This window comes from Ananas comosus, unplaced genomic scaffold (genome assembly GCF_001540865.1).
Source record: "Ananas comosus cultivar F153 unplaced genomic scaffold, ASM154086v1, whole genome shotgun sequence".
Classification (NCBI taxonomy): domain Eukaryota; kingdom Viridiplantae; phylum Streptophyta; class Magnoliopsida; order Poales; family Bromeliaceae; genus Ananas; species Ananas comosus.
The window spans coordinates 1-13,629 of record NW_017891728.1 but is presented as its reverse complement, the minus strand read 5'-3'; the positions used below and the strand labels follow the sequence as shown (position 1 = coordinate 13,629).

The window sequence follows — 13,629 nt, the reverse complement described above, 5'->3', positions numbered from 1 at the left end:
CCAGAACAGAACTCATTTATGTCACAAATTCGGGAGATTAAAGATCTGTAACATGCGATATTTTCATCATGCTGATTGTTCAAAATTAATGCGATACCTTATCGTCCGTTCGCTTATCTGCATCAGCCCCCTCCAAACCAAGATCAAGTTGTTCACTCTTAACCCACACACCACGACTCCTATCAGCTGCAAAATTTCATATGTAGGAACAGAAGCTATGTATGATATAACAAGGAAAATCATCCCCCCTAAGTGTCACAGGAAAATCATACTGCATTGTCATTTTATTTCTTTGAGCACTTTTTGATTAAATTTTGAGTAAATTCAACTCCATTGTTCACGCAATTCAGTTATAGACCAAAACTTCTCTGTATGATCAATAGAAGCATATATAGGAAGATCCGGCCAACCAATTACATCTAAATGCTTAACAGGAATGTTCAAGGAAGCTCCCCAGTATTAGGAAACATAAGTAAATGTTCACGGCTTAAATAACAAACTAGTATACACTAAAGAATGTGAGATCATCTCTAAGTTCAACAACAAATTGCTCATAACCGATAGAGAGGTTATACAAAATCTTTTTAACCCTGGAACAATGCCAATTCAAATCTTTAAACATTTTGAATAAATTCACAATTCTAGGATGTTTCTGGAACCCATTTCGAATCTCATAAGAAGCATTTAGAAGACAAGCACCACAAGAATGTACTAGAACTCATCGCACTAATCACCAACACCCTAAACCCTACCAAGAACATGCCATTTTGTGGCAGTCCCAAGACGACAATCGTAGAGCACAATTAGGGCACCAAAATTTCCCTCATCTCGCTCATATCCCCACCATAATTCTAACAAAACAACCAAAAAAAAGTCGAAACAAACAGAGAAACCGAGCAACAAAGTAGCGATCCCCAACCCAAACCCTCATCCAAACCCTATTTAGGGTTCCGAACTGAGGAGAGAAGAGAGAGAGAGAGATAGAGAGGGGCTCACAATCGGTGCAGTGCACGTAGTACTCGTACTCGTCGCCGCCGCTGGGAATCACGCGGCGCCCGACGATCTCCGCCGGGATCAGCTGCCCCTCCCGCCGCCAAAGCACGGGCGCTCCCACCTCCAGCGGCGGCGGCGGCGCCGGGTCATCCTCCGCCGCCGGAGCGGCGGCGCCGCCGCTGGTTCCCGGCTCCGGCGACGAGCTCATCGAGGCAGGCTCTTTCTTTATATAGGGCGGGCCAAAGAAACAGTTCGCTTCGCGGGTTTCTGCGTGCGTTTGAACGTGTTTGCACGAAGGCCCCTCCCTTCTCGACTTTTAATGAAACGGCCCCTTGTACTTTGAGGGCATATTATATATATATATAGAACTAAGCTACTATGCTATTAATAGCATCAAGTTATTGGTATTATCAAGTTTTTAGCCATTGGATTAAGAGATATGCGGTTAGGATGATGTGAGTCCCCTAGAGTTGAGTGGGTGGTTGGTTAAATAGTATGATCTGACGGATGAAAATAATCAAAAGGGTAGCACCAAGTGCTTCGTGCTATTAATAGCATAGCCGGACTCTCTCTCTCTCTCTCTCTCTCTCTCTCTCTCTCTCTCTCTATATATATATATATATTGCTCATTTTAAAAAGGTACGAACATATAAAACTTACCTGAACAAAATTTGAATTTACTATTCAAAATATTTACACTTTTTTAATTTTACTCTCTAACTTTTTAATTTGTTTGATATAATTCAATTAAAAGTATTTTCACTTTAAAATTTAAGCTAATTGTTTAATTTAATTAATTTATGGTTGTGAAAATTTTATAAAGTATACTAATTAAATATATAAAAATAGACAACACTAGTCAAAGTGCCATTGACAAACTCAAATCAAACAAATTGAGAGATTAAATAGTAAAATCAAAATTTGAAAGGTTAGGGGGTCGATTCATAATTATCTATAATTCAGAAAATTTTCATATGTTTTTACCCTTTTAAAAGGGTAAAATATATAGTTAAACTTTTAGTTTTAACAATCATACTTTCTAAACTTTATGAAATATTTTAATTCATTCTTTTCTTTAAGTAAACTTACTAATTATACTATCATTTTAATGGGATGTTGTTCATATAATTGTGTAAAACTTCAAAATATAAAGATATCTATTTTTTCTCCTTCAGTTTTGATGTTAATTTTGATGATAAAAAAAATAGTTAAATCAAACTTCAATTTTTATTACTTCTTTTTACATGTTAGAATACAAAAAAAAAAATTTCTTTTGAAGCTCTATAAAACTATATGCAATATATGCAACAAAAATAATTGTACAATTAATAATTTTTAATTAAAAAGGAGGGGTCTATTGAAATACTCGATAAAATTTAAGGAGTTCAGATAAAGAAAGATATTATGTTGTCTGCTTTGTTTATTTTTCTAAATATAACTAGAAATGTGAAACAATTAAATTTTAAATTTTAAATATTTAATATCAAATTTTTAACCAATTGAGCCAGTTATGATAGATATAAAATACAAAAAAAAATTGCGCATATTGTTATTTTTAAAATTATGTTACTTCAAATATATTGTCTATAGATTCGCATCTCTTTTTCTTTTTTTTTTAAGAAAAAACTTTAAATATTATTTTTGTAGTTTCATATGTTTTTTATTTTAGTATCTTGTGATTTAAAATAATAATTTAGTATTTCGTAATTTTATTTTATTTTTTATTATTTACTTTACTAATTTTTTTGTTAAAAAAATTAGTAACAAAGTTAAAACTAAAATATATTAAAGTGAATATTTGATAAATCTACGTGAAATATTTAAAATTTTTTGTATATAATTTAACGAAATATTAAATGTGTTGACGAAAAAAAAAAAAAAAAAGAAAAAAGAAAAAACGGAGCACATAAACTATCTACAGGTACTAAAGCGTATTTGATTGTACCCTGAAAAAAAAAAAAAAAACTCCTCCCTCAAATACGAAGATACTACGCGACCGCGCGAGCATCGTTTTCACCGAGAGAGAGAGAGAGAGAGAGAGAGCTCGGGGCGCCATGGCGATGTCCCTTCTTCGTCCTCCTCCTCCCTCCTCGCCCAATCTCCATCGCCCCTCTCCTCTCTCCTCCTCTTCCTCCTCCTCCCTCTCCCCCTACTCCCATTTCCCCATCCACGTCGCCGTTTCCAAACCCTACCTCGCTCCCACGACACTCCCCTACGCGCTCCGCCCCCCTTTCTCCTCTCTCTCCTCCGCACCCTCTTACCCTAATGCTTCCACTCTCGCACCCTCCGTGGGATCTCCCTCCACCTCGCCTCAGCTCGCGCGGTGGAGCCTCGGCCGCGACCACATCTTCCTCCTCAATATCACTGCTTGCGCGGTATGAATATGATTCGTTGGTCACACGCTTTAATTCTTCAAAGAACTGCGATTATTGGATTGGCCATTGGAAAGGGAGATTTTGGGCGATAAGTTTTGATGCGCATGGCCTTAAAAACTGCATCTTTTCGCGGTATGATTTGATGAGTACACGCTTTGGTTCTTCAAAATTTCAAATAGCTGCGGTTTTTGGATCAGTCGTTGGAAAAGGAGTTTTTGCGCAGTAAATTGTGATAATATGGCCTCAGAATCACATCTTTGCATGCTAAAAACCAATTCTATACACGCTGTAGAATCATAGATTACCTACTGTGATTTCCTTTTTCAGGTGGCCATTTCCGCCTCGTGGCTATTTTTCTCCGCGATTCCGACCCTTTTGGTACGCATTTTCTTACCTTCGTTCATATTTGATTGAGGTTTCAGTATCACTAATTGTTCTCTGTAATTACTATCCTGGAAAATTTAGGCTTTTAGAAAAGCAGCGGAATCGCTCGAGAAGCTTCTAGATGTCACGGCAGAAGAGCTTCCGGATACCATGGCTGCTGTCAGGCTCTCCGGGATGGAGATTAGCGACTTAACCATGGAGCTCAGTGATCTGGGGTGAGCCATTGATGGTTTCTTTTTGGTTAAAATGTGATGAGAATTACTCAACTATAGACCATTTTGAAATAGATCAATCTAGTTTATCTAGCTTTAATTCTTAGTTATTCCAGTCAAATTGAGGATTTTGTTAAATATAATAGCCTTATTCGTAGTTAGTAGAATAATTGTCAATGATCTTATAGATCCGTTTGCTAAAAAAGCAGTACAGTGATTAAATTTAACAGAATTACTGTTGAATTAATTGAATTTTAATTTTCTAAACAATTTGAATAACTTAAATCGAAACAATTGAAAGTTCAAAGGTGCAAATAAAAAAAAAAAGTTGAAGAGAATTTTCAAATGGGCTATATTTCGCTGGGTTCCGTACATATTTAGCTTTTTCTTATAATGATTTTATCTGCTTTTAAGTTAACGAAGACCATGATTCCTATATGAATTATCTCTGTTGTTCGGTTTGTGATTATTTGATTCTTGTCTCGAAACATATTTGTGATGTATAAATATCATCTCTACTATGTTTTTCAGCAAGTTATCGCTTTTCTTAGTTGGACTGCCGTTTACTGTTATTATTATTATTATTTTTTAATGTTATTCGTCTTCACAATTTACTTTCGTAGGCATGAGATAACACAAGGTGTTAGAAGCTCTACTCGAGCCGTCCGTGTAGCAGAGGACAGATTGCGCCGCCTCACTAATATGGCTCCAGTTGGTAAGTTCCATGGTCTATGTTATTAATTTGTGGTTCATTATGATTGGATGGTGTATTCCATTTCCACTTGATTAGTATCTGTGCAGGGGAAAGCCACTCTAAGGAACGAAACGGAGACAGAGATACAGGGACCAATGCTCGCTAGAACAGCAAGAAACTTGCGGGAGGGGATTGTAAAGGGCCGAGCAGGTTTTGGAGTAATTTTTAGTATCATCCAATTTTCTCGGTGGGGTTTAAATTTTCTCTCTGCCCGTAGACAGAAACGCTCAGCTTGAAAGCATCTGACTGAGCAGATCTTTCTATGGACTGAGCAGATTCAGTGGATCTGGTCAACTTTTTTTGTGGTTGCATCCTCGTTCAATATATTTATCTGTCCATAGGCGAAGCTGCTCTATCAATATCACTACATAAACCAAGTCATGGGTTTACAGAGCCTCGGAGTTGAAGCATTCACTTCAAACTTTGGTTGTGTGAGTAGCTCGTGTTGTTCAAATCGCTTTGAGGCCTTTGTTTTGTTGTCAATATGCTTTCCTATTTGGGAACTTTATTGTGTGTGTTTAAAGATTCTTGCAGAGTTTAGATGCTACATTTTCATCATGTAATGAAGTCATTGGAAATAGTACTGGGATAGATTTCTTCTAGTAGAAAAGAATTGAAAGTGAATTGTTTGTTTGTTTGATGGCTTCGTTGTGAAAGATTTGTGTTAGAGTTCTTCGGTGCGGATCTCTTATTATGGTATCCTACTTGTTCTTGAATTGTTCTTATTTAAGTATATCAGCAAGCCTGCAGCAGTTAAGTAGTTGGGTTATTGCTTTTCTGTCGGTTAAAACTAAGTGATGTTAACATTTCATATTGTTTCTATCTAGCCTTTGATCGACGCAGCACCTTTTTACTCTCCAAATGTTCTGTAATTGCTTTCAAGTTCTATTGGTCTAGCTGGGGAAAAAATGCATCAAATTAGTATTACGATGTGATATATTATTAAACTGATGCTTAGTAAATTTCCAGTATTATCTCTTCCTTTCCTTTTTTGAATCCGAGTTGGTATTTTTTTGTTCTTTTGGTTATTCTGAACTGCTCTTTTAGCTTAGAATGGAATGACCAGGTTAATCATCAAAAGGTCTGCGACGATCAACCATTTAATCGAACTAATCGGATGAAGGCCTTTACTGTGACAAACTGAATTGTTTGAGTCAATTTCGAAGCACAATTTTTCTTGTCGATTTGGTTTACGCGATTGTTTGGTTTATGAAATTGTCCATTTGGTCCATTTTGGCCATCATAATTCCTCAGAAATTTGTACAAAGTGAAATTGTGTATGTACTTCAAAACCTCACTGATACCGGTTTAAGTTTGTTGCAGATTGCAGTGCTATTACTGAATTTAAAATTAGAATTTTGCTATGCCTACTAGACCTTCAGGCACTATTTTGCTCGTTCGAGAGATTTACCTTTTGTTATATTTTGATTTCATTGTTAGTTAAGATATGATTTTGAAGTTGTACAATTTTTACATTTATAAGGAATTGGTTGCATCTGAATGGCTAATGATATTGCTTGTAGGTTTCAAGTAGGGAATCAGAACTCTTAGAGTTTAGGAGAAGCACTATTAATCTTCATTGGCATCCTTGCACTAGCTTCCCTCTGCAGTAGAACACTCGCAACAGAACATATTGAAGTATGAGATAGTATGGACGGCTGATAGATAAGTGGGAGCAATCACATAGATGTGTTAGGTTTCTAACCCTGAGACTCTCCTAAAAATTTATGCAGCGTACACTACTAAAAAAGCTGGATGCTCGAACCTTTTATTTTAAAATAGAGATACAGAGACACGAACCTGTGACCTTTTAAATGCACTATCTATAATGACCAACTACTCTAAACACTGTTTGGTGAGTAAAGCTAACATTCCAAAGGTCCTATCAATAACCATTTTATTTTATGTTGTATTACATAATAGAGAATTTATAGTTAGGGTAGCTACTCAAAGATGATGTAAGTGGCTAACTTATCTCCAATCCCACAAAAATAAGCCACTTGACAATAGGAATGACTATGACATGTCTCATTTTGTGAAACAAATAGAAAGTTTGTTAAGCAAAAAAATACATCTTAAAATAGGAAATGAGTGCAGTTGTAGCTTAACCCAGTTACACCTTTTCTTCTACGAGCCTTTCTAAGGTAAAAGATAAAAGACATTGTAGTAGGAATTAACGGGTGTGGCGCATGGAGATATATAAATGGCTCTTCTCTAATATGACTCATGTGATTTATTTAAGGCGATGTATAAAGATACAGTCAGGAACGAAGTTAGCACTCGATTATGAGGGAGGGGAAAAATACATACAAATCAAAATTTCAGCAAATAAACAAAATTTACCTAGTTAAATTTTTGATGAAAAAATATATTTACTAAATAATTAATATAAAAAAGCATTACCCTTTTTTATTTATAGTTACTTAACTTTTAATTATTTTATTTATATTATTTAACTCAAATAACTTTAAAATTTACTAAATCTAATAGTAATTCAGTAAATGATTAAATTTATTAATTTTTGCTAAATATAATTGTGATAATAAATGATTATTAGTTGACAGAGCTATTAATTTTGATAAAACCTTTAATTTAATTAAATAAAAAAATATCTAAAATAATTAGAAGTTACGAAGATACTAAATAAAAAATAAATAAATAAACTCAGAGTTGAGAGAGCATTATATTAGCGCCAAAATTTTAAAAAAAAAACATGTCACTCATCATACTTTTAAAATTAAATAAAAAATATTTTTAAAATTTTTTATATAAAAAGGGCTATTATGCAAATTATAAAAATTAGGGGGGGTATGCAGTCCCAACATAGCTCCGTCCCTGGATACAGTCGGTATATTCAAGTCGATCTATAAAGATATGGTAGATCTAACGGTTAGAATGTATCTGGATCCAGATACATTCTTGATGGACGGACGTAATTTAACATCTTTACATCAAGTTATATATAAATATGACATACGAGAGTCCTGATCTAATCCTAATCTTAATTCTTGTGACGGCTCCATCTCAAAGGATAAGAAAATTAGACTCGAAATGTCTCGCTCTTTTGCATATTATGAACAAGGACGAACCACGAGCAAGAATCGCCGTGTACAATTCGGGTATAAAAATTGAAATCATAGCAAAATGTACAATTTTAATTTCTTATAAAATTTAGACTAAATTGCATTGTTACCCCCTGAACTTTTGGCGAATTTTCACTTTATCTCTCGAACTCCTAAAATGAACATCTAACCTCCTAAACTCTAATATTTCTTTCTATTACCCCTTCCGTCAGTTTTCCGTCAAGCTCCGTTAACCGGAAACTGACGAAAGGGGTAAAACGAATGAAATATTAGAGTTTAGGGTGTTCGATGTATATTTTAAGAGTTTGGGAGGTTAAGTGAAACTCGCCAAAAGTTCAGGAGGTAGTAGTGCAATTTACTCCGCAAGGGACTCTTGACTATAAATTATTTTATTATAATATGTTACTTATGGATTGACTACTAATCCTCAAGTTAGTGATCATTCTTGATTTTGAATATATATATATATATTATCCTAAAATAAATCATACCATAATTTATCCTACATTTTATTGTAATAAAATAAAAGTGAAAGAAATGAATTAGAGTGGCTTAAAGATAAAAAAAGAGCGATACTAACTACCTACGATGTTCGAACACTCTACTATCCTGGTATACTCGCTAATATGGTTGATTTATAATAAGTGTCCTCACTCGAATATAGAGATTTTAATTCTAAGTTAATTTTCTGTAATACTCGTTTGTCCCTTTTATCTTTAGAAGCATTGTTCTATAAAATACACTTAAATAAAATATTTGTACTTTATTTCAGCCAATTAGAAATTTTTAATATAAAAATATAAAAATAATTTATAGTAAAAATTTGGGTAAATTGTATTGTTACCCCCTGAACTTTTGGCGAGTTTCACTTAACCCCTCAGACTCCTAAAATAGACATCTAACACCCTAAACTCTAATATTTCATTCGTTTTATCCTTTCCGTCAGTTTCCGGTTAACGGAGCTTGACGGAAAACTGACGGAAGGGGTAACATGAACGAAATAATAGAGTTTAGGGGGTTAGATGTCCATTTTAGAAGTTCGAGGGGTAAAGTGAAACTTCGCTAAATGTTCAGAGAGTAACAATACAATTTACCCTAAACTTTAACACTCACTTCATCCATCCTACTTAGCTTCATTTTGAGATCCGCATGTTTAATTTTGCAGATATCATAGCTCAAGGTGTTAATGGAGACCACTAGTTATCTTAGTTGGTAAAATATTTCTGTGTGGAGCTATATACTTTAAATTTTACTGATTTATGAACAAATTTGCAATTTTGTTTTCGGTGCACGGGGCCTGCAAAAATCACGGCTCAGTGGGCTCACAAGACCTCTGTCATTTTGTCCAGAGTGGTCCACAATGGCATGATGCCTTCGTGGACCACCTGTTTTCTTGTTTTGCCAACCAGCTATAAATTATATAAAATATTATATTATAAAAACATAAATGAAATATAATATAATATATAATATTAGTTTATACATAATTTATATAATATGTATTATCCAATATAACATATTTTTATATAGAATTTGTATAATATATTATATTATATAAATTATGAGTCTGGCTATGATGCTTGTAAAAGCATCAAGCACTTGGTGCTTGTGAATTTTTTACCGTTAGATCTACGCCTTTAATCATTTTCACCCGTTAGATTATACTATTCAACCAACTAACGACTAAACCCTAGGAGGCCCACATCATCTTAACCGCACATTTCTTAATCCGAGGGCCGAAAACTTACAAGTACCAATGAGTTGGTACTTTTAAAAGCATAAAAGCTCAATTCTATAAATTATATCAGTATAATATACTATATATCTATATAATACAAATTTATATCTACGATTATAGTAAAGTTTTTTAAAAAATTAAACAAGCCAAACCCAAAAACAAAAACAAAACAAAAAGATAAGTAGTTTTTAACATATTTTTTCTATCAATCAACAAGCGTGATCCGAAAACTCACTTTTACTATACTCACACCAAACGTTTAAGATCGTAAAACTCTTTTACCATTATTTTTTTTTATAGAAAATTATTTTGAGTATTTTTAGTAGTTTTACATGAAACTAAACCGCGCGTAAGCATATACCAAAACCATGAGTTCGCTTGAGATCGAAGTGTTAGTGGATGTTTAATTTTGTCTAAATAAGCATTATTTATGGCTTAAGCTAAATCAGTTAAATTTTTGATAGGATAAGTATACATATTTAAGCACGTGCTTCTGAATATATGGAGGTTTTTGTATTTCCAAATTATATATTTTCAATGGTAAGACATTTGATTCGACAAACAACACTATTAGATACGATCTGTGCCATTAGAACTATTTCGAAACTGAATTTTATAATATTTCGATATTATTTGCCAAGTGATCAAAAGATTTAAAAAATGACTATTTTAATGGTTGATGCGGCATGTTTGTAGGTTCAACAGTGTAAAATAATCTAAATTAGATAAAAGTTTACTGAGAGCTAGATATGTACTTCTGATTTGAAATTTAAATTTTTTATCACTATTTTTTATGAGATTTTTAATTTCAGCAATTCATTTTGAGACTATACGTTCACTAGACAAATAAAATAAAAAAATGATAAATTTAATTTATTCTAAATAATTTCAATCATCTAGATCATATCTAACGGATCTGGTCGATTGCTGAATCAGATGTTCAATCATCAAAAACAACTCGAAATACAAAGACCTCCGTATTTTCGAAAGTACAGAAGCAATGCTCGTTTTACAACCCGAAGATTTCTCAAGTTCATGATATATATCCGCTTCGTTTATTTCATTTAGAAAATAAATTTAGCTGAAAATGTGAATCAACTAGGATTCGAACTTGGGTCTCGGGTACCAACCACCAAGCCCTTTGCCACTTGTTTTAGGGATGGTCGGTGAGAGCAAACTTTATTATCCTTATAATTATGATTAAGACTATAATTACAGATAATTTTAAGAATTAGATCAAGTTTTTTTGGAGGTTTTTTTAACTATACGTTTAGAAGTACAAGGATTACAAAAGTTTTATTTACAAAATATGCGTTATATAAATTTACAAAAAATTACTAACGTTTTCTAACTTACTTTAATGCAAGAGGACACATTTTTTTTTCGTATTGCAATTTAGCCGGCAAAAACAAGGTTTTTAATATTTGATTGGTGGGGCAAATTACTAGTATAAAATAGTTAGCATTTTTTATATAATTTTATTTTGGGAAAACTTCAAATACCCTCCTTGTCGTTTCATTTTTTCTTACTTTAGTACCCTATGGTTTAAAGTGTATCAAGTTAGTACGCTGTGGTTTTGTACTTTTTCACTTTAGTACTCTGTGGTTTAAAGTGTATCAAGTTAGTACCCTATAGTTTCACACTTTATCACTTTAGTACCCTATGGTTTCGCACTTTATCACTTTAGTACCATGTGGTTTAAAATCCACAGGGTACTAACTTGATACAAAAATAAAACTACAGGGTACTAACTTGATACAAAAATAAAACCACGGAATACTAACTTGATACACTTTAAACCACAGGATACTAAAGTGATAAAGTGAGAAACCACATGGTACCAATTTGACACACTTTAAACTACAAAGTACTAAAATAAAAAAAAATATGAAACCACAGGGGGTTTTTGAAGTTTTCCCTTTTTATTTTCTAAGATATTATTATCTTTATTATTCGTAACACATGACAAACGAGCCCATTAATGTATTACTAGTAAAATACCCGCGCGATGCTGCGGATCTAAAATATTTTTATAATAAATTTTATTTTTTAATATTTTTATATAGTTTTATAAGTCTAATTATTAATTGAATAAAAATTATATAAAAANTCGCGGAGAGTTCTTTTGCCTAGGTGGTTTACTCCTCCATTTTATATTCTGAGAGAGTGTGAGGTTTTGTACCCTGTATAGAGAGACCACCTTGTACTCCTTTTAGCACTTGTTATGGGATCCCCATTGTACTTACTTTATGTTTTATTTAGTGGATTTACAGTTTTAACTTTATCCCTTGTTGTAGCATTTGGACTTTTATTATGCTCTGATACTACTAGATGTCTTGTATTATTGCTTTTATTATTGTTGTTTTTAGACGCCTTATATGTTGTAGACATATGGCGGGTCTGGGCACGCGCCGGGCGAGCTTCCGCTGGGTCCCGGGGCGTGACAAACGTCTTTCATGTATCGGTCCTTCGGAAGTATATTCGTGATCCAGCTCATGTTTTGGGAACTATACCAGTGGAGCTACGCGAGGATCTGAGTTTCGAGGAGCAACCCATGAAGATTTTAGCTCGCGAGGTGAAGAAGCTGCGGAATCGGGATATTCCGTATGTGAAGGTTCTTTGGAGCAACCACGCGGAGCGCGAGGCCACGTGGGAGCTTGAGAGTGCGCTGCAGGAGCGCTATCTCTATCTTTTTTCAGATGGAGCCTTGAGGTATACTTTTGCTTTCGAGTTTTGCGAACGAAACTCCTTTTTAGGAGGGGTGAATGTAGCACACTGGACCTTCGCAAATTGCGAGGTTCGAGTGTTCGATTTGTATTCCGAACTTTTCCACACTTGGTGGAGGGCCGTTGATGGTATACCGGCCTAAAAGTTCGATCTCGAGAGTTTTGGCTGAGTCCTGAGAGTTTTTACTCTCGGGGACCGGTCCCTGATAGGAGAGACCGGTCCCCCAATGAACAGTGCTGCGCAGCCGGCGAGGCAACCGGTCCCTGGCAGTCGAGATCGGTCCCCGAGCGCGTCTGCGCGGGGAGAGACTGGTCCCGCGCAGGGAGAGACCGGTTCCCGAACGTTGGATTTTCGGGAGCTTGCTTTTGGAGCTTTGTGGTGGATCAATCTTCAACCCTTGAAGATTTTGAGCTTGGTTTGGAGCATCCTAGAGGTAAGTGGCAAGGTTCCTTCCTCTAGATTTTAGTTTTGGAGCTTTTTGCTTGTCTAAACCCTAGATTTTGGATTTTAGGGTTAGATTTGGGGATTCTTGATTTGAGGCTTCTTGATCTCATTTGATTGGTTTGGAACCTTTATATAGATTAGATTGGAAGACCCCTACCTTCCATTTGAAGATTAAGAGAGAGTTTTTCACTTGAGGTGAGTTTTTCCCAACCCTAGCTTGAGAAGCTTAATGATTGAGCTATTTGCTCTTCGTTTCGTTTGGGTGACCCTATTTTTGATGCTTCTAGGGTACTAGGAAGCTTGTGGATACCTTCGTTCGGCGAAACGAAGAAGTCGATTTTGGTGGGTTTGGCTTCGTGGAAATGGGGCGAAATGGCCCCTATGCTCTTTCTATTTGTTGTAAAATATTTTTAAATTCATTTCTATGCTAAATGAAATTTATATGAATTTTAGGGCACTTAAAATGCATGCCTTGTGTATTTTGAAAATGTCACTATATAGTAGAGCTATATGAGTAGAATGCATGCATATGGGAAAAGTGTTTATTTGCAAGTGGAAAATACATCACTTATGAGGATTATGACTTGGAATATGTACTTTGGAACATAGTTGCCATGCTCTGGCATAGAGAACAAGAGTGTCATCAAGGGGCACTTGAAACTAGTAAACTATGAAACTGCAACATAGAGACATATTGATAGGCCACTACTTATCTGCTACATTCCATGTTAGAGACATGATGACATAGGGATAGGCCGTTGAGATACTTGACACATTCCATGTTATTAGACATGAGGACTTGGTACTTGCGACAGATCGTTTGCCTACTTGCCATTGTGCTCATTCGCACATGCTTGTGAGGGTCGCTCCCTACAAGCCGGCACTCCGGAGATAGCCATCGCGATTCATATTCGCCGTG

The 13,629-nt window shown here is 34.9% G+C and overlaps 1 protein-coding gene across 2 annotated transcripts; it reads left to right on the top strand.

The window, feature by feature from the left end:
* The first annotated feature begins 3,014 nt into the window (after positions 1 to 3,014).
* On the top strand, positions 3,015 to 5,385 carry LOC109705114. Of its 2 annotated transcripts, none has more exons than XM_020225876.1 (5): positions 3,015 to 3,368; positions 3,696 to 3,746; positions 3,834 to 3,967; positions 4,588 to 4,679; positions 4,755 to 5,385. In XM_020225876.1, exons 1-5 carry the CDS (start codon positions 3,048 to 3,050, stop codon positions 4,952 to 4,954), a joined length of 798 nt encoding a protein of 265 aa, XP_020081465.1. In that variant the 5' UTR covers positions 3,015 to 3,047; the 3' UTR covers positions 4,955 to 5,385. The 2 variants fall into 2 exon arrangements, with proteins under 2 accessions (XP_020081465.1, XP_020081466.1); XM_020225877.1 differs by having other exon boundaries at positions 4,766 to 4,935.
* The last annotated feature ends 8,244 nt before the right edge of the window (positions 5,386 to 13,629 follow it).